Source organism: Plodia interpunctella, chromosome 12 (assembly GCF_027563975.2).
Source record: "Plodia interpunctella isolate USDA-ARS_2022_Savannah chromosome 12, ilPloInte3.2, whole genome shotgun sequence".
NCBI classification, from domain to species: Eukaryota; Metazoa; Arthropoda; class Insecta; order Lepidoptera; family Pyralidae; genus Plodia; species Plodia interpunctella.
The window spans coordinates 8026748-8052645 of NC_071305.1; the positions used below are offsets into that span (position 1 = coordinate 8026748).

At 33.3% G+C, this 25898-nt stretch overlaps 5 protein-coding genes across 8 annotated transcripts in view; 4 read left to right on the forward strand and 1 right to left on the reverse strand.

Annotated features, from left to right (window-relative positions):
• Window positions 1–91: 91 nt before the first annotated feature.
• On the reverse strand, window positions 92–11056 carry LOC128674088 (general odorant-binding protein 72). Of its 2 annotated transcripts, none has more exons than XM_053752405.2 (5): window positions 11011–11056; window positions 2533–2608; window positions 1384–1472; window positions 866–977; window positions 92–212 (listed from the first exon to the last, which is right to left on the reverse strand). In XM_053752405.2, exons 1-5 carry the CDS (start codon window positions 11032–11034, stop codon window positions 124–126), a joined length of 390 nt encoding a protein of 129 aa, XP_053608380.1. In that variant the 5' UTR covers window positions 11035–11056; the 3' UTR covers window positions 92–123. The 2 variants fall into 2 exon arrangements, with proteins under 2 accessions (XP_053608380.1, XP_053608379.1); XM_053752404.2 differs by lacking the exon at window positions 11011–11056 and adding an exon at window positions 3426–3567.
• Window positions 5356–7643, forward strand: LOC128674084 (general odorant-binding protein 19a). The gene is made up of 5 exons (XM_053752396.1): window positions 5356–5492; window positions 5702–5777; window positions 6012–6100; window positions 6473–6584; window positions 7280–7643. Exons 1-5 carry the CDS (start codon window positions 5415–5417, stop codon window positions 7366–7368), a joined length of 444 nt encoding a protein of 147 aa, XP_053608371.1. The 5' UTR covers window positions 5356–5414; the 3' UTR covers window positions 7369–7643.
• LOC128674087 (general odorant-binding protein 72-like) lies at window positions 7781–10919 on the forward strand. Its single transcript, XM_053752403.1, has 5 exons — window positions 7781–8755; window positions 9323–9398; window positions 9850–9938; window positions 10271–10382; window positions 10799–10919. Exons 1-5 carry the CDS (start codon window positions 8699–8701, stop codon window positions 10885–10887), a joined length of 423 nt encoding a protein of 140 aa, XP_053608378.1. The 5' UTR covers window positions 7781–8698; the 3' UTR covers window positions 10888–10919.
• A 2718-nt stretch (window positions 11057–13774) lies between the features above and the next one.
• Window positions 13775–25898, forward strand: part of LOC128674085 (general odorant-binding protein 72) — an 85302-nt gene continuing 73178 nt past the window's right edge. For 2 of the 3 annotated variants that reach the window (XM_053752400.2, XM_053752399.2), the window contains exons 1-5: window positions 13775–13928; window positions 16334–16409; window positions 17042–17130; window positions 17639–17750; window positions 18316–18423. In XM_053752400.2, the coding sequence (XP_053608375.1) occupies window positions 13869–13928; window positions 16334–16409; window positions 17042–17130; window positions 17639–17750; window positions 18316–18404 (426 nt within the window). In that variant the 5' untranslated portion in view covers window positions 13775–13868 and the 3' untranslated portion in view covers window positions 18405–18423. Of the gene's footprint in view, window positions 13929–16333; window positions 16410–17041; window positions 17131–17638; window positions 17751–18315; window positions 19448–25898 lie in introns of those variants that run through there. The other variant, XM_053752397.1, reaches the window with a different exon arrangement.
• On the forward strand, window positions 23422–25624 carry LOC128674083 (uncharacterized). The gene is made up of 5 exons (XM_053752395.1): window positions 23422–23578; window positions 24013–24186; window positions 24416–24530; window positions 25101–25186; window positions 25412–25624. Exons 1-5 carry the CDS (start codon window positions 23519–23521, stop codon window positions 25421–25423), a joined length of 447 nt encoding a protein of 148 aa, XP_053608370.1. The 5' UTR covers window positions 23422–23518; the 3' UTR covers window positions 25424–25624.

Genomic DNA, 25898 nt, shown 5'->3' on the forward strand with positions numbered 1-25898 from the left:
GTGGCTGAAAAATAAAAGTACCTATAATTATTTCAGACCGAATAAGTGAAGGCACTTTGTTAAGACAGGTAAAGAAAATAAAATCCGTTAGTAAAATAATCCTTATTAAAGTATATTCAGTAACTATGGGAAAAAAAATATCGCCGGGTTGTGATTATAAATGCATTTAGTGACGTGGAATGACGCGTCGCAAATGTCCTTGTACGCGTCCGCTGGAAACAAAACAAATTATTTTTACTGCTTGCTCTAAAATAAGTAACTAGTTTTTATGGAGCAGATGATTAATTGAAACATTATAAATAATGCTCGGGCACTTTGAATATTGACAAAACATTACGGGCAAAATAAATTGTTAGGTACAGATTGAACCACCTAATTCAAATTTCGTTATTTCACTTGATGGCATACATCACTTATTGACGTCAAAAATTTACTTAAAGCTAAGTTTATTGCCAACTAAAGCTAATCTAAAGCGCAGGTGAAGAAGAAGCGGCGCAACATAGTTCACTTCAAGCGGCGCAGCAGCCTTTTCTCCAAAGACGTCCATTGGAAACTACGTGGGTTTTACAAGTAACAGACAAAGCTTCTCTCACGGCTCCGGCGCTGAGGAGCTCTGGCGGTACCACGCGAACCTAATCAACGCAGATGGCTTCGCCGGCCAGTAGTAGACGCAAAACAAGTTGGTGATTGGTCAATTAACGGTGGTTGATAGCACATAGAACTAGCAATCTGGAAACCTTATGGACTCGGCAAAGTCGAAGTAGAAATATTTTGAGACAAATTATAGCTTTATACTTATTCGTTGTGTTTGTGTCTGAAAATATGTCTGTGCTGAAACGATTATGGTATATATAGAGATACTAACGGACTTTCCTGCAAGCAGTCATGGCCTCCTTCGTGGGTTCTTTCAGATCTTCGGGCAGCAACAAGTCAACCTGCTTCAACGCCGCATCGAAGTTTAATTTGCCATTTTTTATCTGAAATGCATTGATACAGACTTCAACTTCATTTAGTGGCGTGTTTTTGCTATTAAAAAAATCATCGAATAAATGTACCGAGCTGAATTAAAAATTGAGTGTAATAAATATAAGTTCCAATCCTTCTTGCGTATACTGCACGTTAAATGTTTGTGTTTTATAGTCAGAAAAGTGCATTCGTTTGCTGAAGTTTGGACTTACTTACTTACAGTTTTAGTAAGGGCATAGATTATATAATATTTCCAGTAGTAAGGGTAAAACCACAGTGAAACCCTATCTGCTCCTAAAATTATGGATTCGAATCCACTACTGAAAATGATTGTATATTTTAACAGCCTGTTTGTAAACAACTGCTATTTCTAGATAGATAGTATATTATAAGAGTAAAAGAGAAAATATTCCTTACAGTGTTGGCCATTTTCATAATACATGCCATGTAACATTTCACTTCTGGCTCGTCGATGAAAACACCGTCATTTAATGGATCTATTTTTTCTGTAACCAAAAGTAGATCACGATAATCATCATCTTAGACATAAGAACACTGTTGGACGTAGATATAGACTCATAAAGCTGGATATAGGTCCCTCCCAAATATTGATTGAAAGCAGCTTGTGTCCAGCGTCTCCATGCGACTTTGATTTTATCGTCAGACAACGTTAATAATAATAAGTTAAAGCTATTATAATTACTAGATTCTGCCCGTGGTTTCGCTAGTGTGATATTCTCACGGGAACAAATCTTTTTTCCGGGACGTAAGGACGTAATCTATGCGGTGGTGGTGTAATGGTTAAGACGCCCGCCTGTAGATCGAAAGGTCCCCAGGTTCGAATCTTACTTGTGCCACATGAGTTTGTATACCAATCTGACTCATGTATAGTAGTTTTCATCGACCACCACTAGCTTCCGGTGAAGGAAAACATCGTGAGGAAACCTGCACACTGGTTGATTCTTATCAACTGTGTTGATTCTTATTGTGAAATGGAGAAGGCAATGGCAAACCACTCCATTATTAATGTCAAGAAAGTTGTCGTGTGTGTTTCATTCCACGTAATAACCACGACCCTCAGCCATGAGGAATACGACTATGAAGAAGAAGGTAATCTACGAGTATGTTCTTCTTAGTACTCCTAAGTATATGTACTTACTAGTATGTAAAATTTTAATATTTGACGAGTAGATACGAGTAATAATGCATAAATGGATAACAAACAAATAAACTTACTTCGTATATAATTGGGATTTAAACTTTCATCGAAATATTCAAATAGCATTAAAATAATATCACCAATTTTCGTGTTTAATGTCATAGAGGACAGAGATCCTCTATGAAGCTAAGTACGTCCAACCGATATAACACGAAAATTGGCGGAAAATGTTGCGTACACAATGTTCATAACACTAATGCAGTTACTAGTGGTTACTATAAACAAATTTATGAGCATCTTGCATGCATGCTATGTCTGATAAATATGAGATAAACTAACTAAAGGTCTAAGTTTGTACGATCATAAATATTTAGGTTTGTATCTACCTCATATTATGTATAGCTTACCGTCTGCTACGTTGTTCTTGGGCTGGCAGGATTTTCTCATCATTTTTCCTGTGTTTTTAATCTGTTTCATCGTCATCTGTGAACATTTGTGGTTTGTACAGTCAACTGCAAATGGGTGGTCCTATCGAGACGTGTGAGGCGTCAAAAGATGCGCCTCCGTTAGTCTGATAAGATGGTGCAACAAGCCAGCGAGGGTCCGATAGAAACAATTTGGAAAAAAAAACGAAAAGGTGTGATTTTAATAAAAATTGTATGAAAAATTACTATTTACAGGTGAAAATGCAACAAAAGTGCAACGGAATGCGACGAAACTTCACAGGGAGCTGGGAGACAGGTAAGTAAACAGAACTACAATGAAAGCTGATCAAGGGACAGCGAGAAAAAAATTTGAGAGAATTATTTATGTGCTAGCGCCTAATATAGCCAATTGTAATAAAGTATAAAATCCGTCTGAACTGTAGGTACAATTTTTTTGAGGAAATCTATATTTATCTTTGTAATTAAATATGCAAAATAATTTAATTATATGTATTGTTATGACGGATATTAATTACGAGGTCTTATAATTACAGAATAAAAGTTTTTTAGATTGCTTTTGTGTCAAAGTTATTTTTTGATTCTCTAATCTTCTCGCGCTTCTGGTTACATTCGGGGCTGTGAGGTCAAGAAGCCCAGATTCAATATAAAAATAAACTTTATACTTAATTTTGAAGATTCAGTTATGTCTTTACCTCTTGGGTATGTTATTTTTAATGTTAGCTTATCAGCTGCCAAGATCTTCCCTATTTCCCTTAGTCGCCTCATACGACATCCACAGGAGGATATGGAGTGGACCTATTTTAGTGTGATTCATTCAGATTGATGATTTCTAATCAAAAAAAAAATTTACTTACAGCTTCACATGCGGCCAAAAAGAGTAAGAACTTTAAAATATCCAGTAACATGCTTCAGACTTAGTTCTCATGACCTAAAGAAGCCTTGATCTTGCACACATTGCTTATATGTAGCGATAATTAGTGACTACTTCAACTGTATCACCAGAAGGGGAGCGACGTGAATCGAGTAGTGTGTCCATTAATGTATATGAATGTATAACACTTGGTACCCGATTCTCACGCAATCCAAGTTTAAATTTTCTATGTCCATATTCGTTACGTTTATTTTGTGTGACTTGATTTAGTTTTATTTTATTTAATCTTTGGTAAATAGGTTCTGGTTAACTATGTTGAGATTAACCAAAGAAGCATGGGGTTAGTTTACTTTAGATTTATCGTAGATTTTAAATCTCTATATTGAAATTGTATCATATAGAAAGTGGCTTTTCTCCATGATCAAAAAAGTAGATATTCATTTTTGCTTTTCTTCACGCGTACCTATCATTAACACTATTGTATTTCGTAGCTGAGAGGGTGGTTATTTAAATTTGATTAATTTTAAAATCTGTTCAGTACGTGAAAATTATGGCGTTTTAAAAAGTCGCATTATATATGGATATATAAGCCAACAAAAATGTAGTCACTCTATTCACACTTCAGTTGATAATTCGCACCTTCCTAATTGACACGTTTATCTCGTTTAGAACCATCAATTAAAAAGCACGTGCTCTGAATTAGTTACTAAGTTGTATTATATTCAATAATTTCAATGACTTGGTTTGGTTTTGATTTCGAATGAAATTAAATAATTTGAAGATTGACAGATACAGGCTTTAGGTTAATTTAATTGTTCTTTGTCTATATATTTTTTAATTAGTTTGACTTTAGTTACAAATGATTGAATGTCACGTAATGAAAATAGATACAGACATACATACAATAAAAGGAATGTTCTAAACTGGACATTTTCGCCAAAATTCACATAGGTTTTCACATTAAAATGTATCTCAGTTGAATTCTGACGACCTCGGTGGCGCAGTGGTAATGTGCTTGCCCCTGAACCGAGAGGTCCCGGGTTCGATCCCCGGTCAGATCATGATGAAAAATGATCTTTCCTGATTGGCCCGGGACTTGGATGTTTATCTATATATGTATTTGTTATAAAATATGGTATCGTTGAGTTAGTATCCCATAACACAAGTCTCGAACTTACTTTGGGGCTAGCTCAATCTGTGCGATTTGTCCTAATTTTTAGTAATTTTTAGTACTCTTATATTGTCGCATTGGAGTAAACTATAATAACATGTAAATGTGGAAATAAGAAATTTAAACAACAAAAATGAAACGATGAAAGGGATGGTGTGATGTTACACTGCGAATTAAGAAAAATAATTTAAGTTCACCGTACCTAAGTACTTTATTGCACCAAAAACAAGTCACATTTTAGAACAACTATAAAGACGTATAATAGGCGGCCCTACCCTATAACTGTAATCTTTTCCAGACACTTCACACCGTGGATGGTTTTCAGATTCTACTGAACCACACCCTATTATTAAAATGTACGTGTTATGAATTTTGTTTATGTAAATACCGTATGTGTATTTTATACTAATACTATCTTTTAGGGGCCTGAGAATTTACATTGTCCTTACATATTAAACAAAGTCCTCTACCCCGACTGTCTGTTCGCGATAAACTCAAAAATTACTGCACGGATTTTCATTCGGTTTTCATCAATAGATAGTGTGATTCCTGAGAAAGGTTTAGGTGTATAATTTATTATGTTTTCACCCGAGCGAATCCGGGACGGGCCGCTAGTAAGATATAATTTTTATGATTATATGGCAATTATCGTAAACAGCTTACCATGTTTGTACTCCACTTCTGATGAGATATGTTAATACTATGCTGTTATCATGTCTTTTTCATATAATCAATCAATCATAACTTCTAATGCAATCCTATATAAGCGATCTTGATTAAAAAAATATCATTTTTTCTACAATGGCTTTTCTGAATATACGATTATGTTTATTCTGTTTTGTTTTTATTATATTTTTGTGTTTCGATAGCGGTTATGCTGTAAGCTTTTTATGAATTTATTTTTATTACAAAATATAGATTGCTTCTATTGATATTTTCACTGGCTTATCTATATTGATTCGACGAAGATTTTACTTTATGCTCTAGAGCATACCTAAAATAATTTTTTTTTCGCCTAGATATGTACAGACAGTATAATGAGGAACTAGATGAGCAAGACAAATGAAAAAAACATTTTTGTTACACAGATGACGAGGCAGCAGCTGAAGAACTCAGGGAAATTAATGAAGAAGTCTTGCATGCCAAAGAATGATGTGACTGAAGGTATGTCCGTCATCATCATCATTTTCAGCCTTCATCAACTCACTGCTTAGTATTCCTTTCCAGCTTACAGTTCCTTATGGCTGAGGCGTTATGGTCACCAAGTAGAAAGAAAGGCACACAACGACTTTCTTGGGTAATATTAATGTAGTGCCTACTCCATTCACAGCCTTAAAAGAAATTATGTTTGTAGGAAGTAATTACTTCAATATTTTGAATTTTTATACTTTTTTACAGAGGAAATAGGAGAGATAGAACAAGGAAAGTTCATAGAGGATCGCCGAGTGATGTGCTATATCGCATGTGTCTACAGTATGACACAAGTGGTAAGTAACTTTATTTGTATCACTTTCTGTTGTTAAAATCGAGACACAAATTTTTGTTTATCTCATCACTAGTAAACTTTTTAAATAATAAAAAATATTTTTATTTGCTTTAACTGTGTGATTTTTTCTTAGATAAAAAATATTTATGCGCACATTTAATTTCTTTTCTTTTATCTCGTATTTTATCAGGACTGGTCGTTCTCCCGTGCCATTTCTTGTACCATTCTTATTCCCGCAATGTGTCCCGTTCTGTTTTCCGTTATATTTACGATGGCAAATTTTTATACTAGATAAATCTGGATTCTCTCTACACGAATCATTTATATTTGGAGAGAACTCTATAATGGCTCTTCCTTCCCTGTTGCTGTGCAGATAAAAAACAACAAGCTGATCTACGAGGCGATGTTGAAGCAGATAGACATGATGTTTCCTCCAGAGCTGAAGGAGCCGGTTCGAGCTGCCGCCACGCACTGCAAGGACATCTGTAAGTTCTAGTCTCGATAAATCCTAATCCCAGCTAATATTATAAATGCGAAAGTAAGTTTGTTTATTACCTCTTCATGCTTTATCTACTCAACCAAATATTATTGAATTTAGTTTGAAGTGTGGAGAATGACATACATTCTGGAAACATAACTGCTCCCATGGGAGACTTAAGCGGGCGGAGCCCCGGGCAAAAGCTAGTAAATAATAAGGAACTATAGTGCGCGAGGGTAACTTTCTTTAGAAACGAGTTTAGGTACCTTGAGATTAAACACATTCAAAATATGGAAGTTTCGAGATTTATTTCATAGATCTATTTAGAGCCATGAAATGTCACATTGCAAGGTCTCATCCATTATTTCCGTTTGATCCGGACCTGTGTTAAAGTTTTCCGCTTTCTGTAAAAGCTGTTCAAATAGTTATGGAGAGTGGGAGACGTTAAAATTTGTCATTTTTGGCTCTTATAATCTGAGCTTATAATGCTGTATCTGCTTATGTCGAAGTTGAAATGTGGGCCAAGACTAATTTACAATGAATATGTGTAACTTGATGTACCGGTGAACTGTACATGGAAAGACGGTGATTATGTTATGGTCAATGGCAAAAGACACCACAATATTTTCTACAGCATCATATAAGTACATATATTTTCTTCAAGATCATACATACCAATACAGTGATTGTTTTTTGTTTCAGCTAAAAAGTATAAAGACGTATGTGAAGCATCATACTGGACGGCCAAGTGCATGTACGATTTTGATTCAAAGTCATTCGTGTTTCCATAAATAATTAAAAATTCCAGACTGTATCACCGCTCGCTGATCTGATAGACTAATGTAAATTATAGCGTATATGTAGCATTAGAAATTGCGTTTCAAAAGTCTCGGATATAGGGCTAACTGGCCAATCACAACTCAAATCAAAGGCAAGTTATCTGGCAGTTAGTTTTATGTGTCAGATAACAATACAATATTTTATTAGAAAGTGGTGAAACAGGTAATAAATTATGAAAATTTTAATTTGTGAAAATTGGTTGTAATAGATTTTGTTTACGTCCAAAGCCAAGTTTCATTTATTTTTCTTTAGCCTTTACTAAATTATTGGCCCGTTGCTGGGCAAAGACCTCTACATATTTCCCTAGATTCATCACGAGGGAAACATTTCGCACTCCCTGAAAAAGATCAAATCATCATCTCTGAAAGAGGTCCTGTCATCCCGCCATCATAAAATTTGTACCTAGACATTTGTCTGGGTACAAATTTATAATCAAAGATACATATAACTATATTAGCCCGTGTTGGGAATCGAACTCAGAACCTTCAGCTAGAGGAAGGGTAAGGGTGGTAAGGGTTACCACTGCAACACGGAGGTCGTTAATTTAATAAAATAGTTTAAGTAGAATAATAAACACAATTTAATCGTTTTCGAGATTCGCTAATCGTCGTGAGACGACACAATATATTTGACTAAACGCTTGGGAGGATCCGCAAAATGGCTCTATTGTACTTAATTATACCTACTTTATGTTATTAGGCTGTAAATACACAATTAAAAAACAATATTGTAATATACATGTGTGTAAATTTTAAAATTTTCTGCATTTGTTATATCAAATGTTAAAATTAATTGCATCATCACGACAAGTGAAAAATTCGCAAGAGGTAGAAAAGTGCATTTTATTGCTTGCCATCAGGTGGCAGTATTCATTTATAAGTGATGTCAGATTACTTAAGATAACTTGAATAAATTCTGGTACCTATGTTACCAATACTACACTCTATAAAAAAGAAATATTACAAATAAAATATTTAAAAAGGCAAGTTTGAAAGTCTTGGAATAAGTTCGCCATTGTAAATGTGTTTTTTATATAACTTAATCTACTTATTTTTCGCACAATAAAGTTATTACAGATAAACAAACTTTTGCAAAGTATTTATATATGTATAAAGGTCTGCGTCCAGCCTTATCGTTATATCAACAATCAACATATAATTTTACAAAATTAAGGGTTACATGACCGTTTACAAACATTTCGGAAGAGATATTTAAGTTAACGTTAGTGAAGTGCCGGTAACATTTTGCTGACAAAACGTTTAAAATAGTATTGTGTAAGAGATGCGTGAACTGTTTTTATTGTTGGTGCTTGCTGCTTTAAATCTAAGCTGTTACGGAGTAAGTAACTTTATATATATATATATACCTGATGTATAAATTATAAGTATATATAATAATTATTACTTTTGTACTCAGTAGTACAAGTTATTTAGAAGGAAATAGGTACTTATACTTTTGTTGCTTCAAGAGAGCTAAAGATACTACTGAGACTGATTAGTGTTTTCAATAAAGTATTGAGAACTCCCATTAGTTGATTCGAAGACAAATTATTTTTTTGTAAAGAACTCTTCGTATTATAACGTTTGTGAGCTCGCTAGTATGTGTACCTCATATTTGCTTTCCATCAGGCTAGAGTGACGTCAAACGCATTTAAATATATAATTTTTAAAAAGTAGAATATGTTTACATGTTTTTAATATATTATTTAAAGTCACTTTTCTTTGATTTGTTATATATTATTTATACTTATTTATCTACGTGTACAACATAACAAATAGAAAACTAACTACAAAGTTACTTCTACTTAATTATTGATTGAAAGTACCAAAGTATTTATGACATTTTAAGTACTACTAATAATCTAAGTCTAACTGCCAAGAATAATAATCTAATTTTAAATTTTAGATGTCGAGAGCACAATTGAAGAAAACATTGACGATTGTAAAAAAACAGTGTGTGCCGAAAATTGGGGTGTCCGAAGGTAATTTTTACTACTATTTATATATTTTAATCGTGTATTATGAATTAGTATAAAAACCAGCAACGAGCGCCGTCCGCAAAATTATACGAAGTAAAATAATTCTTTATTGTTATATTTTCATGTTGTAGAAATTTGAAGTATTTATAGGTTGGAATTATAGGTGGGCAACGAATCATATTCTCGATTTTGAGATTGAAAATCGAGACTAAAATATTTACGTCATCGATAGTAACTAAGTATAGAATAATTAGCTCTATTCTGAGATAATAAGCTTTTGCATTGCAAATAGTAATTAGCGTTAATGCTTAATTGTTGTTATTAGCATAATTAATAAGAATCTACATTGTTTATCTCAGCGCTCTTAATTATAAAATTCAAGAAAAAAATACAAGTCTTAAAATATAAAGAAAGAAAGAATAATGTAATTTTTGAAAAAAGAATCTGGTTGCAGATAAAATTTCCAGAATAGAACAAGGAGTATTTTTGGAAGACCCCAAAGTAAAGTGCTACGTAACATGTATCTACAAAAATATGCAAGTGGTGAGTTTGTATCAAAATAAATTGAAAATATAATGAAAGGACATAAGTGCAGAGTTCTTTAATTTCATTGGCACTTGACATAGGCTATATAGCATGTCGATATTCTTATATGTTCCTTAACTCATTTACACACAATTTATAACCGGCGTTGCTTGAATGGAACCTTTAGGTGCTATAGATTCAGTGCCATTCAAATTGGTGCGCAGAACAGCATAGTTACTTCTAATTACCATAAGTCATGAAAGATTGTCAAACGTATTATACCCTTCCGGAGCGGTCGATCTATTTCCCTACATCTAGTAGGAAAATTAATAATTGTATATCATTTTCAGGTAAGAAATGACCGTTTAAACCAGGACCTGATAAACAAACAGGTAGACGCCCTTTATCCAGCAGACATGAGGCCAGCGGTAAAGAAGGGGGTAGATCACTGCATGCCAGTCCGTAAGTATCCGCATTTTATTATAAACGTCATTGAATACATACAGGCAAGATAGATAGACTGAAGATTTTCACTTCCGATGATCCTGACAAATCTTGGTGAATATCGGAGCATTTTGACCGCCGTCATTGTTGTCCTAAAAAATAGAAAACCTGTCTAAAATCTTAAAAATTGAATATTGATAAAATTTTACAACTATCCCCAATATTTATAATAATGTTCATAAATTGGGGTAGTAAAAAGATTCTTGAATTTGTTGAAATTTGATGGATGGTAATAACGGTTATCGAAATGTTCAAAAATTCAACCTCTAGCTTACATACATATCTGTCTATTATAGATTTAAATAAAGAATTTATACGTTCCATACGTTGTTCACGTCAGTAAATATATCAAATATTTTGTGTTTAACTTTCAGAGGATCAGTACAACGAAGTTTGTGACCGAGTCTTCTACGGGACGAAGTGCCTGTATGAATATGACCCACCTAACTTTGTATTCCCTTAATAAATTTTAGATTCAATTACCTACGTCTTTGTATTTTATGGGTTAGACCAAGCCAACGATTATGAGAATCAAAAACCACGCAAAAAAATTCTTGGTTTAATATACCAACTAAAGATATAATGCCTGAGTTTTCCTTGCGAAATCCATCTGCGATGATAATGTTCGCACGGGGCCGCCAGAGCCCTGCACCGTTGGAGCCGTGACAACAGCTTTACCTGTTACATACTACTCTTTTTACCATAAAATATTCTGTATTAAAAACAGGCCCAGAAAATTATATTTCTTATTTATAATAAATCTCGCAAATGATTGCCCAATGGCCACACAGCAATTAGTCATATCGTCTACGCAATATGATAAAATAGTTCAATCTATAATAATTGATTTAGCCCAAAATGGCATGACGATATTCAAAGTGCGCGGGAATTATTGAACTGATGAACAAACTTTTGAAATTGAATTTGTCTATTATCTTCATAATCTATGTTACAAAGTATGAAAAAGGTACTTAAAAAGTGGATTCAATTTAAGATTGACGACCTCGGTGGCGCAGTGGTAAGATACTTGCCACTGAACCGAGAGGTCCCGGGTTCGATCCCCGATCGGGTCATGATGGAAACTGATATTTTTCTGATTGGCCCGGGTCTTGGATGTTTATCTATATATGTATTTATTATACAATATAGTATCGTTGAGTTAGTATCCCATAACACAAGTCTCGAACTTACTTTGGGGCTAGCTCAATCTGTGTGATTTGTCCTAATATATTTATTTATTGTGAGAGATTGCTGGTGTCTGAACTTAGCGGAGTAAGTATCTCAGTACACCAGCCTTTCCCCACGCATTATTTAATGCGACACATAAGTAAAGTTAAACTCCAATGGAAAACATCAAGAATATAAAAAATAAAAGCCAATATCGTCCAAATGGTGTCAGATTGTTCATATATAAAAGCAATGTCATTCTTCCTGTCCACGATGCACGCAGATGCATAATTACAATTGATTTCAATGTTTCTCAACTCTTCTAATGTATGGTTCTTTGCGTGTTAGTGTCAAATCAATCCGTTATGGGACTATCATATTATATTTAGTGTATCATATACGTATGTTAAAATAACAATACTGTTCGAGAATCGAAAAGGTAGGTATCTTATTTTCAAGTCCCTTTAAACATTATGATTGTGATATCGTCATAAAGAATTATTGATGTATTTTATTGTTTTAATGTTTGCAATAAAAAAGGCGCACGAGTGATTTGTGGAATTAAAAAATCGACCCCTTAAAATCAAGAATTAATTGTTCATTCGAACGGTAAAGTTTTTACAATTCGCGCGTTTTACTGGAGTGGCCGGAATCAAAGACATTTGATTCCAGCCACGCAAGCACGAAGTATTTAATGTGTTTTTGAAGCTATATAAAATGCATCCTTTTTGAACGACCCAAACTTACGCTATGACCATTCAGTGAAATTCACCTCACGAGCATTTTGAACTCCGCCGCGGGCTCTCATTAATGTTTATTAAATTGTAGCATACACTGTAATCAATTTAATTATCCTATTTTGGAAATAATTAGAGTATTCGTACAATGTTGATTTTATAAATGATTAATTAAAAAAAAAGATTATTTATTCAAAAAAATGTCGGACACAAATGAAACGCTAAATGCCGCGTCAAAACGCTTGTGAAATTCACCCTCAGTTACCTATGCTATAACCAATCGACGGCAAAAAGTGGACAAAGGAGACTATAAAGTCAAATCAATTTAGGTGATATCACCTGGGTGATACGAGTCCGATTATTAAGGACACTTGAAAATCCACTTTGTTCTTCAAGGTGAATTATCACCCAGCGCAAAAAGTTACTAAATACGTTGTAGGTACATTGAATTGGTATAGAAGACATGATATATTTCAATTAAGTATAGTAAGAGTGTGTTCCCATTGCTCAGTCGTTGTTTTTAGGGTTTGACAATGACATGCGTTGACGTGAGTGGAAACTTCATACGATTTCTACGTTCTTCGGTGGACGATGTGGACGGTTGACGTTGCAGCGCACTGAGCAATTAGAACACTCTAAGACATGACGGGAATAAGAATTTCACTAAAGTGAATAATTGCTAGGTTTACATGTTTCTGTTGTTAAGTTACAACTAAGTATAGATCTCAAAGCGTGTATAAGTTGTTAACCAAACAAATATTTGACTATTATGTCGTCTTGAATGGATTGCGTTGAAAAAAATTAAAATGTTTTCCAAAAATGAATGGATCTACTTTACATATTTCATAATATTTATTCAACAATTGGGTGTTAACGGTGTTATTGGATTACAATTATGTGAATAGAAAGATAAATATATATGTATTACTAGCTGTTGTCCGCGGCTTCACCCTGGGCAAAAAGTAGTAACTCACTCTCCAGCTCTCCATCTGTCTACACACCAAAAAACATCTCTATTACTTGCTCCGTTTTGTCGTGAAAGACGAAGAAATACATTTAATATTAGTATGTATGTATAACTTACCTAAGAAATCGGCTGTTTTCTACGAACCTCTAGTCGCTTTTGATTTCGTGTATATCGTCACTAGAAAAGGACCACTCCGTATCTTGTCATAGATGTCGTACCAGGCGACTAAGGGACATTTAGCCTTGGCAGTTGATACACAACATTAGCATTTCCATTGGGAGTTGACTTCAGACAGGCGGCTAAGGATAAGGAAGAAACCGCACATATGGAAAGTTTAGTCTTGTCTTGATTGATTAGCTTGCATGACTAAATTGACTACGCTTGTAACACGTAAACAGAATCATTCAAACACCAGTAAATTGATTATAACGGCTACTTAGTTAGCAAATAGCATCTTACTATCGTGTGTTTATACCCACATTAAGGCGTTGTTAACATACAATTAGATAGCCATATAGTCTTATGACTTGATATCTCTGAGGACAGTCTTTCAGTATTTGCTCAAGTGTTGAAATGGAGGCGAAAGTGATATGTTTTCTCATGATTGGAGTAATAATTGGAACTGTTAATTGTGTAAGTATTATAATGTGTTCAGTTGAGTCGATATTGAATCTATGGTACAGTGTAATGATGAGTCAAATTCAAATTATTTATTCAGGAATAAGTAAAAAATAATCCTTTATTAAGACCTTCACGGGCACTCTTTCGGGTTAGGAAGAGGGTTAGGTTGGAAACAAATCCTCTAATAAGTATCACAAATGCGAAAGTAAGTTTGTTTGTTTGTTACATCTTCACGCTCTATCTGTTCAATCAATCTTCTTGAAGTATGGAGGAGGATATTTTTTATTTTTAATTAGGATAAGTTTGAAGTAGTATAAGGGCTTCATCCCGGAAAAATTACTGCTCCCCTGGGAAATTAGCGCAGGTGAAGCCGCGTCCCTATGTCCTTCTCCATACTTCAAACTACATGTACCTATGCAAATTTTCAAGAAGATTGGTTGAGTATATGGAGCGTGAAGAGGTAACAAACAAATTTACTTTCGCATTTATAATATTAGTTAGGATTGAACAGCGTCTCTATCCTACGTAAAAGTAACCACACATTTTTTAGTATAATAAAATTACGTTTTCGGAAAAGCTCGTGCTAACCCAGCTTAGTTTGGGAAACTGATGGTCAAAGCCATGATATCAACACTGAAAATTCTTATGTGACTGAATCAGAGTAAAGCAGTTTCTTTATATATTAAACATTTTTCGTCGACTCGCACAAAATTGTCTACAAACGCGCCTAAAAAGTGAGAATATGTTGACATATTCTCACTTTTCTCACCTTAAGTTGAGGAAACTTTTAACAATACGGGTGTTACTGACATAATATACCCTAAGTACTTGTAATCCTTATAATAGTAGATTAGTAGCCAACGGCATCAATTGCAGCCCGAGATATTTAGGTTCGAGGCAAAAAATCCCAAAAACAAACAATAAGTACCTATTTAAAGTAAAAGTTTTCTATTCCCGCCTTTTTTCATTAAAAAGAACCAAGTGAAGAACTTTTTAAATTTTTTTTAAGAACGAAATTGAGCTTCGCCGTTCAATACCTATTTAAAATTGATAACTATTATATTTATACGAAGACAAGGCTCCATAGCGAAGCGACCTCTTTAGTCATTGGGCTGAATGCATGATGTCTATTGCCAGTATGATGGTTAGATGTATGCGAAATTTTTGAAAGAGTGAAGTTCTTTTTTAATTACTTACCGCTCTAGGGCTATTCTAGCTGCATTATTACTCTAGAGCGCTAATTGGTCACTTACAAGCTCCATTTAGGGGGTAATAAGGACCTACTTACCGAACATGAGATATATAAAAGCATTTTATCAACACACAAATCAAATAGAGCAATTTTAGTGCGGGTTCTAAATAGAGCAATCAAACGCTTTTTGTGCCAATGAATAAGTAATTGCTTACGATTATATATATTTAAGTATGCATTTAACACAACGCTATTTTATTGTATGATGGTTAATGTGTTTGTCTGTAATACATAATTTATTCGAAGAACAATTTTTTTGCGCCAAATTTTTGTCAACTTACCAGTTTAAAAAATATTGTAATTTTATTTAGGGACTGCAAATTCTATAAAACTAATATTAATGAAAATGTTTGAACTTATAAGCACACAATAGATAACTGAATCGTTTTGTGGCATGCGGTTTCCTCCCTAAAATAGGACCACTCCGTCGTCCCTTGGCGGTCGTACAAGGCTAATAAAAATTGTCTTAATAACTAATGAGCAACAGCAGTTCTCTAGGGGAAATTTATACACGGTCCCTGCGTATCGGTGTGTCACAGCCGATACATCGGCTTAATATCCCTTAACACAAAATTCGAACTCAATATAAGTAGGTGAAATGTATGTATGAAGTAGTATGAATTTTATTAAAAGTTTTTTTTGTTTGGTTAATTATGCATATATATATATATAAGTATATATATTTTCCTTTCATCAGCACTTGATCACAATCATAATATGTTTCAGTATAGGTACCTTTTGACCATGTACTTTATTGTGTACTTACATGTTATATTACTGATAAAAAATTATACATAAATTTATATTTAAAAAATGGTAAGCCCTTCTGGCATAATAGGGACCAACACTGTTTGAATGAGTTTCTTTCGGCATTTCTTCTCAGCAGTGGTCGTTTCGAAATGCTAGTAGGTTGTAGCTTTGGTAAACATCATTTAATTTAGAATATGACGTGAAAAAGTGCCTGTGAAGGCCTAATTTCTGAATAAATGATTTGATTTTGATTTTGATTTTGAATGTATTGAAACAATGTAAACTTGTGTGTTATTTTTGTAAAATACTTACTACGTTTTGACCCGGGGATAAAACTCAAGATCTTGTAATAAAAGACGACTTAATACTGCGCCATAGAGGTAGTCATAATCGAACAAAAAATATTTGTGTACAGATGACCAGAGCGCAATTGAAGAATTCGGGGAAAATGTTCAGAAAAAACTGCCTGGCCAAGGTCAAAGTAGAGGAAGGTAAAAACTATACATATATATGTATATATTGTTATAATTACAGGTATAACCCAAACGACTTGATGCTTAGGTTTATTTTGGTACAAGATTATTTTTTAGAAATAAAAAATAGCACTAAATGTATTTTTTGAAACATGAAAACTTGCAGCAGCCATTAGCATTTTAATTACCTAAAAAAGTGATTTATATCCAAAGCGTGCAAATTGAGTGACGTCATAAAATTTTATTTAATGTGACGTCAAATTCTCTTATAGAGATTTTGAAGGTTTACATGAATATTTAAATGAACAGATTTTTTAAATTACTTTCATATTATTAGAATAATAAATAAATTAAAAATTTTATACGCTGTCCAAAGTTGATGGCATCACCACGTCTGTTAGATAAGATCTGATGATTCCCATGCGGCTGAATAAACATTTTACAAACATGGTTAAGAATACTCTCGCGATTAAATTCTCTTTCAAATAATAAAACCACATCAAAATCTGTTCAGCCAAGTTGTTACAATACCAAGGACAGACACACAGACACGTTAGACTTATAACTCCGGCCGCTTTTTTCTGTCGTCGGGTATTAATCTAAAGAGATGTCTTTTCAGATTTAATTTATGTTTTTTCTTACTGTTTCAGAATTAATCGCTGACATAGAAAAAGGGAAGTTTATAGAAGACAAAGACGTCATGTGTTATATAGCTTGTGTTTATCAAATGACTCAAATTGTAAGTATATTTATTTATTTATACTAATACAATCTCGCGGTGTCACCCGCGCCATCTATTTTATAAAGTGCCATCGACTAGCAGACTTCTTGATAAACTCTTACGGTAATCGCGTACTTTCGGGATAAAAATTACCCTATGTGTTAATCAAGGTAGCAGCTACCTCAATACCAAACGTCATACAAATTGGCCCAGCCGTTTAAATGTGAAGAAGTAACAAACATGGTCACAAACCTTTATAATTATTAAAAGGATGAAATACGAAAGTTTGGATGTATATGTGATATTTGATACTCCAATAATACAATATCTATTTTATGGATTTCGATGAAAATAACCTGGACCCGGCGTACTTTTATCCCGAAATTCGCACGGGGACGAAGTCCCGAACGCAGCTCGTAAATATCTAAATCAAAAATGAAAATATTAATCAAAAGTCAGACATACCATTGTGTGTATTATTTTTGATATGTATTTTAGTTTTGCATCTGAACGTAAAACTTTTCAGGTAAAAAACAACAAGTTAAGTTACGAAGCGGCTATCAAACAGATTGACCTCATGTATCCGGCAGATATGAAGGAGTCTGTCAAGAAATCTGTGGATAAATGCAAAGATATTTGTAAGTACAATAAATAGCTTTATTTGAAAAAATTTATATTATAAAAATTAGGCAAAAAATTGAAGCATCAGGTAAAAAGGTTTTCTATGAGGTAAAAAACGCAAGTTTTATATTATTTTCGTAGCTAGTTATGTTATGAATCATGGTAGCGAAAACAGCGGTTTAATTTTGTTCTTGTGACCGGTTATCAGACCAGAAAAAAATATATGAAACTGGTTATCAAAGGCTATATAAGGACTAAATTGATAAATGGATTCTTTCAAAAAGCTTTTGACTAGCGCTACTAAAATTGAAACATTACTAAAAACTAAAAATAATCTTTAAATATTTTAGGATGAAAATAATCCTAATTTTTATTAAAATACTAGTAATTCAGTTTAGATTTCAGAAGATTTTATTTGAACTAATGCCATTGGTTCGGTCTAACCTGATTCATCTGAGCGTCGGGGCCCAGGGTCCTACTTTTTCGTCACCATTTCATTCCTAACTTTCAGACTGTTATGTTACAGTACAATCTAAACTGAGTACTTGTTTTTAAAATCATTCATTTTGTATTCAATTTCAGCTAAGAAATATAAGGACTTGTGCGAGGCTTCATTCTACACAGCCAAGTGCATTTATGAAGATAACCCAAAGGATTTCATATTTGCATAAAAACAAGGGTAGTTAAGTTGATAGTCCACCGATATTTCTATTTTATATAGCTAAGTTAGTATAGTTTGCAATAGACGTGCAGCTTTATATTAATTCATTTTTATTAACTTTTGGACCTGAATAAAGTCCATATATTTAATTAAATTGTATTTTAATATTGTAAAAAAATATACTTCTTATAAATACACGATGACATCATAATAAAATTGAGTTAGCAAAAAACTAAATTGTGCATTTTGATACATATCTTAGTCTTATCTTGATTTGATCAATATTTAAATTAATGCATATTAATATTTAATTAGGATTATGTTTAGAGCTGTTTAAAAATAGATTATTTTAATGTAATTGTTGTAAAATTTATGTACTTAGTTATTGTGTACACTACAATTTCAACATTTTGTTGCATAGAATCATTAAAAAATACTACCTAGTTGAAAACAATACTTCTTCTTATGGGAAGTCGGTTAAAACACATAAAACAAAGTCTATGCAGCTTCGAGCAAGGTAATTACCTCAAAATGCGCCAGTCACGCTTCCTCTCTTTGAGTACTACCTAGACATTTGTTATAATTACTAAGTAGTAGAATAAACACCTTATCTTGATAAAACACTAATTGAAATCTTCTGTATTTTCTTGCACAACAATGTCAAAGGTTTGACTAAGTATTTGTTTTTACAAATTGATACAAAATTATGTACACGTAATTTGCATGTATTTAAACATTAAAATAAATATTAATTACAGTTGTTACAGTATTTTCATTTGTTTTTCGGATATGGCCACAAATTTTCTGTGTTTGGGAAAGTAGATCGATCGTTTCGGATATTCCCTCGCAGCAGCGCCCGGAACAATCGGTCTATTTGAATTATTAGTCTTTTGTCTCAATAATATGTAATTTTCTTCCAATTCGACTACTTTTATTTCCGTAACGTACTTTTTGCGTACTTTTTAAATAGACCTTTCGTTATAAATCGACTAAATTAAGTATATGTATGTGCCTCGGCCCTGGTTGATGAAGTAATGAATAAACAAACATACCTACTCACTTTTGTTTTTTTTATATAAGTTAGGATTAGGATGAACACTGTATAGCAAAAAATGAAAGATAAAAATCAGCAGATTCATACACTATAGTAATTTTTAAACTGATGATGGTATGACTAGTATTTTTTATCCTAATTGATAAATAAATTGGAGCGTAGTACTTGCTCTATTATTGGGCTTGGTAAAAACCTTAGGTACTAACAGTTTTTAGAATCATTTTTAATTTGAGCCGAAACCTGAGTCTCAAATATAAAAGAAAAAGTGTGGCGGGAATCCCAATTGCTTTTTGCGCTTTTTTTGAAGGTGTCTTGTTCTCGCACAGTCTTATATCAGTAGTAAGGCATATCTAACAATTATCTATATAATTTAGATGGCTAATTTTAATTTAAGATGATTAATTACCTGTTTACGTGCAATTAAGAACGGGTATTTTTATTCTGTTCTTGATATTTAACTATTGAATTGTTCCATTAACTTTAAATGGAAAGTCCAAATGGATATGTAAAGCCACATTGTACATACATAGCTATATTATTCATTATTGATGGTAAACCACAATTTTTACCTATTTATTTAAAAGACATAAGAAGCAAATTTCTTGGATTTTCAACTATAGCCAATAAATCCAAAAAATATGTATTATACCATTTATAGCCTGCATAATGTGTCCCACTGCTGGACAAAGACCAGCAACCTATAAATTATACCATGTTATGCTGTAAAATGTTTTATGTGCCAATAAAAAATACAAAATTTTAGATACATATTATAAAACAAAGTCTTCTGCCGCATCTGTTTGTCGGGAATTCGGGAAAAACTCGAAAACAACGAAAAAACTACTGCACGGATTTTCGTGCGGTTTTCCCCAATAGATATAGTGTGATTCCTGAGCAAGGTTTAAGTGTACTATTTATGATGTTTAAACCCGAGCGAAGCCAAGATCGACCGCTAGTTAGTTATTTTAATAGAGATGTAAGAAAGTGTTGGTGTGTTTATAAAAAATTATCATCGAATCTCTGAAGATGAAACTTTTTAAATACTAATAAGTAGGCATACGACTCACCTGATAGAAAGTGGTCACCGCAGCCACCAGGGGCGTCACGGGCGTGCTCCCCTCGTCCACTGGATGATCTAGGGTCGTTTCCTGTGCCCTGCAATTACACTACCTATCATCCTTCAAACTGGAACACAGCAAAGCAAGCGTTGCTGTTTCGCGTCAGAACAAAATTCATGCAGATATATCAAGATTTGGTAAAAACTCTTCTGAATTAATCGTGCTAAATCTCATTTTCATAGTGAAGCCTAATTTGATAAAAAGCTAAAGTATAAGGTCAACAAGTTTGTAGCTTGACGTCATTATACAAGGTCCGATCGCCGGGAAAACGCATACAGGGCAAACAATACATTATAGTTTTTACATTCCTGGTAGTAGACATTACAAATGATTGTGATTATCACCATAAAAAATAATTACACGACCGATTAAAAAATGCACGCATGAGTGCGCAATGTTTGACTCAAAGAATTCTGAATGATAGATAAATGTTAAAATTAAAATCAAATATGTATTTCAAAAAATGTAATAAAAAGTTTAAATTATTATTAAATATTTTGTTAAATTACAAATAAGTATATAGTTATATTCAAACGAGCAACATGATGATGAAATGTCCTATATTTCACGTGGATGGATTTATCGCAGGCATAGGGTATAAATATATTAGGACAAATCACACAGATTGAGCTAGCCCCAAAGTAAGTTCGAGACTTGTGTTATGGGTTACTAACTCAACGGTACTATATTTTATAACAAATACATATATAGATAAACATTAAAGACCCGGGCCAATCAGAAAAATATCATTTTCCACCATGACCCGACCGGGGATCCAATCCGGGACCTCTAGGTTCAGTAGCAAGAACTTTACCACTGCGCCACCGAGGTCGTCAAACTACTTACTGAGGTACTTTACAGACAGCCTGATTGTGGTAACGATACTTTCAGCAAAGCGGTGTTCAACGTAGTTCGTAGTCGGGTATTTTCAGAGCGTTTTAACATGAATATATTACTGGCGTAGCTGCGGCCTCGCTGTCATTACGATTCATCAATTTTCTTGAGGAAGGAATCATTTCCAAAATCACAAAGTTGACATTAACACAGTACAAATTAACCATTTTAAAGTCAGTTAGTAAAACTAAATGTTGTCTTTATTAAAATTTCAGCGCGACCGCAGCTGTTGAAACGCTCTTCCGCGTTTTTAACTCTTATGTGCTACACTTCTTCTTCTTACACTAAACTAAAAGAAGTAAAGTTCAAAGTTCTAGCGATTAATTGTAAATACGCAACTTAGGATTCACATATCGTCTTAGTACTAGGTTTTTCCTTAGTACTGATAAAATCCAAGTATGCACCTGATTTAAAATTTAAATCCAAAAAGTACCTACTAAATTTTATCCGCCTAGTCATAATTCATAGTCCCTATTTCTATACGCAATTGTAATATAATAGTTGTAGACTATTGTCTAGTATCACATATTCACTTAAATTATTATAGGTATATGGAGAATTTAAGTGACTATATGATGATGACAACCATTATGCACGCTCCAAGGATTTTTAAACAACAAAAGATTTAATATCATTATCTCTAATTGATTATCACCAGTTGTGGACATAGCGTGTATTGTTTCTTTTATTTAAAAAATGAGCTAAGAATTAGGAATAACAAAGATTAGAATCTTTCTTTTCGAGTGTATTAATTGCTAACACCGGTGTGAGATTTAATTCAAATCACCCAAAGGATGACATGGCTTTAGGATCTATTTAATAAGTATACACTTTCGTATTCTTTATATACGATGTGGTTGATTGACAAGTTTTATCAATTCGGCTATTTTATTTATTTCCCAAATATTATTATAATAGAAAAAAAATTACAATAGAAAATTGGTTACCATTTCGTTGAATTCATTTGTTCCAATCTGGACAATTAATTACTTAGTTTATGATTAAACTAACTATGAAGCTAACTAATAAATAAACTAACTAGTTAGTTTATGACAAAACTAACTAGAGAATAATAAAATAAATAATAAAATGTAATAGGAAAGGACATCATATTAGTAATTAGTTTTTTAAGAAGGGATAAATCGCAGATTTACAGAGACAAGCCGTAATCTAAAATTTCACATAGCAACAGTAACATTGTGATGCATCCAAGTTTGAGATGATGCAATAGGTAGAACAAGGAAATCCTACCAGAGACTATAGATCCAATTAGGAAAAAAAATACTTACGTAAGGAAGGCAATTGTTCAAGTAGATTACAGAGTGATTGAGTACGAGTGGACGGAGGATTTTTTTAATTGCACTCATTGACAGATCGATTGATTTATTATTATTATTATAAGAACGTTTAGATTTTCACATCACTTACATTTATTAGACTCTCAAACTAGCTTTGGCCCGCGGCTTCGGTCCGCAAAACTTTGCCATGGGACCCTATGTCCTTCTCTATACTTCAAATTATATGTATGCAAAATTTCAAGAAGATTGGCTGATACTCAATTTCTTAAGTATGGTATCCCATGAATCAAATAACCATATAACACAAACATGTTTACGTATATTCACTGAGCTTTAATTATGTGTCAGTAATCACTGATGTATAAAATATAATTAAAATTTGTCCAGTGATTTAGGCGTAATTTATGACTTTTCATTTACTACCAATTCGTCCAAAATTTTCCAACATATTTTTGTCAACGGACAAAATGAAGTCCAAATTAGCCGACAAATCATTAGCTCTAAATGTGCGATCCCTAACAAATAACCACTTCCTTATTTACCTCAAAAATGATCTGAACATTACCAGCGATACAAATTACCTGCGAGTTTTTGTGAGGCATTTTTTCAATTTTCATAGTTCGTGCGAGATAATTATCTTACAAATGGCTTGTGGGTTATATATAAATATGTTAGAGGTACATAAAGGCAGAACAACTTGAGACCTGCAAGTGGATGTGTCTATGTCATTAACAGTGTCATAATTAATTAGCATTTGAAAATGTCTCTCCGTTTAGTTTTGAGTCTGGCGTTTGTAGCCGTTGCTTTCAGCAAAGTTTTAGTGAGTAATTTTATATTTATTTTATTTTGTGTAATGTTTGTAAATTTTAAATGTTCGTTTATTTTAACGCTTTCATCTTCCATATATTTTTTCATATTTTTAAACAACGCTTATTAAGTTTCATATATTTTGTGATGATTGTGATTTCATCTTGGACATATTTATAAACAAATAGTAATAATTTGGCGTGATTTGGTTCCACCATTTTTTCTAGCCTAACGATTTTAAGTAAAATTTTATTTGAGAAGTGGTTTTTGCTTGCGACTTCGAACGCACATATAAGTACCGTTTTTTCTCGTTCCCGTGGATAATTTGGGTAATCCTCAATACACCCAGACTATGGTGTCTGATAGCAGATAATAAATTGATTAAATATGAAACAAACGTCTGTGGCTACAGAGAACGTTAAATAAGAAACTGTATATATTTTCCAGGCATTAAGTGACGAAGAAAAAGCAGCGATCCACGGATCGGTGTTGAAGTTTGTCCAGGAGTGCAGTACAGAGTACAACATCTCGGAGGAGAAGCTGAAGGAAGCAAAGGAGAAGAAGAGCACTGAGGGAATCGAACCTTGTGCCATCGGCTGCGTCTTCAAGAAAGCTAAGTTTGTAAGTCATTAAAGAGCTGTTTCTATTATTTGTGATAAGCAAAAGATTGTAATGCAAAGGTAATAAATCGCATCTAAAAAAGAAAAAGAATTCCACTAGCATTTTGTTAAATAAAAATAAAGCAGAAAAGTTGAATAAGCATGAGATGAAGAAAATAACAATATTTATTATGGGCTTACATTCTGTGTTAAACATTTAAAAATAAATATATTTATCAAATCAATTTCAGATAAACGACCAAGGCCTCTACGAACCAGAAAGGGCCAAAGAAATCGGAGCCAAATACGTTAACGCTGAGGAAGATAGGAAGAAGTACGCAGAGATTGCAGACGAGTGCGCTTCAGGTATGAAGAAATTTAATAATCAACACATAATTTTCACATTTTAATCAGGTCACATTAAGCCACTACTCGATGATGGCCCTTTTCGTGCCACTTTTTATGCTCCTGCGCCCGTCTCATTTATTGTTATTCATACAATATTATCTCACCAGCAGCGGGCTGGTTTAATTCATCGGTTATTGTCCCTATCTCAGTGCTAGTCCTTCACTACTTTGATCCATCGATTGTCTCCTCGACTAGCGAAGTCTTCCACCAATTCTTATTTCTTTTCACTCCGTGATTCATCTTTCATATCTTCGGCTTCAGTGCAATGTTTAATTTCGACGTTTGGTATACGATCACGTCAATTGAGAAATATAAAAAAACACGCCCACTATAAGCTTCTAATCAACTACGGTACTTGATTAGAAGCTTATTAGTGGGTTTATTAGTTATATTTCTGAAATAAAATATTATCTGAATTGGACTGACAAATAAAATTTCATTAAAAAGCAGTACCGATATGGCGTTTTTCAATTGCTTACCTGTGGAGTATTTTATTTTCTTATTATGATTTTTATTTTCTATTTCCAGTGAATGATGAATCTGTGTCTGATGGAGATAAGGGCTGTGAACGCGCCAAGCTCCTACTGGCTTGCATGGCTAAACACAAGGACGCAGTAAGTTCTATTATTAAATATCAGTATAACAAAGGCTACTATAGGTTACTAAAACTGGAGGCTTCTGATCACCTGTGATCTAGATTAGGACCTAAACTGATCTGCATTTTTAATTTCAGTACATATAGTGCAAATTATGTTCACGGTATTCTGGTGACACGCAAACAATGTTTTTTTGTGTGATAATTCTATTGGTGAAATAATATAATTATTTCTTTTTTTCAGCTCCAGATCTAAATTATCCTGACATTAAGTAACCGTAGGCTATGAAGAGATTTCGGCAATCGATGAAATTGAAGAAACTGTGATTTTAGTGAATCTAAATTTTATGACTACTCCTACTCAATATTATGTTACTCTTGTCGATAATGGATATCTGTTGTCTAATACTATCACTGTTTGCTACTGTCTATAAATACATACATTTTTAAGTTGGAACACCCTTTTTTATTTATTAATCCTCTTAATTTTACAAGCGTTTATTGTAATACTATGTCACTATATGTCTAACAGGGTGGAATTTTGCAACTCAAAGCAGATATCTTGAACCGATTGAGCTGAAATTTCGTATAGGCACGTTTAGTTCGGATGATAATGCATTATTATAATAAGCATGACCTGATGATGATCATGAAGCATGACCTGATGCAACAAGGCTCCTAACGTGGGAACTCCTCAACGGTTTAATGCACGGACATGATATTTTTGTCAT

Bases quoted from the DNA above. Each gene is read 5' to 3' on its own strand.
- LOC128674084 (XM_053752396.1), top strand. From the start codon at position 5,415: ATGGCTTTTCTGAATATACGATTATGTTTATTCTGTTTTGTTTTTATT. The intron at 5,778-6,011 runs GTATGTCCGTCA...ACTTTTTTACAG, and splicing joins AAAGAATGATGTGACTGAAG to AGGAAATAGGAGAGATAGAA. The intron at 6,101-6,472 runs GTAAGTAACTTT...GTTGCTGTGCAG, and splicing joins TCTACAGTATGACACAAGTG to ATAAAAAACAACAAGCTGAT.
- LOC128674087 (XM_053752403.1), top strand. From the start codon at position 8,699: ATGCGTGAACTGTTTTTATTGTTGGTGCTTGCTGCTTTAAATCTAAGC. The intron at 8,756-9,322 runs GTAAGTAACTTT...TTTAAATTTTAG, and splicing joins TAAATCTAAGCTGTTACGGA to ATGTCGAGAGCACAATTGAA. The intron at 9,939-10,270 runs GTGAGTTTGTAT...TATCATTTTCAG, and splicing joins TCTACAAAAATATGCAAGTG to GTAAGAAATGACCGTTTAAA.
- LOC128674083 (XM_053752395.1), top strand. From the start codon at position 23,519: ATGTCTCTCCGTTTAGTTTTGAGTCTGGCGTTTGTAGCCGTTGCTTTC. The intron at 24,187-24,415 runs GTAAGTCATTAA...AATCAATTTCAG, and splicing joins TCTTCAAGAAAGCTAAGTTT to ATAAACGACCAAGGCCTCTA. The intron at 24,531-25,100 runs GTATGAAGAAAT...TTCTATTTCCAG, and splicing joins TGCAGACGAGTGCGCTTCAG to TGAATGATGAATCTGTGTCT.
- LOC128674088 (XM_053752404.2), bottom strand. From the start codon at position 3,476: ATGTTACTGGATATTTTAAAGTTCTTACTCTTTTTGGCCGCATGTGAA. The intron at 978-1,383 runs GTAAGGAATATT...AATGCATTTCAG, and splicing joins TTATGAAAATGGCCAACACT to ATAAAAAATGGCAAATTAAA. The intron at 213-865 runs GTTAGTATCTCT...TTTTGTTTCCAG, and splicing joins GACTGCTTGCAGGAAAGTCC to CGGACGCGTACAAGGACATT.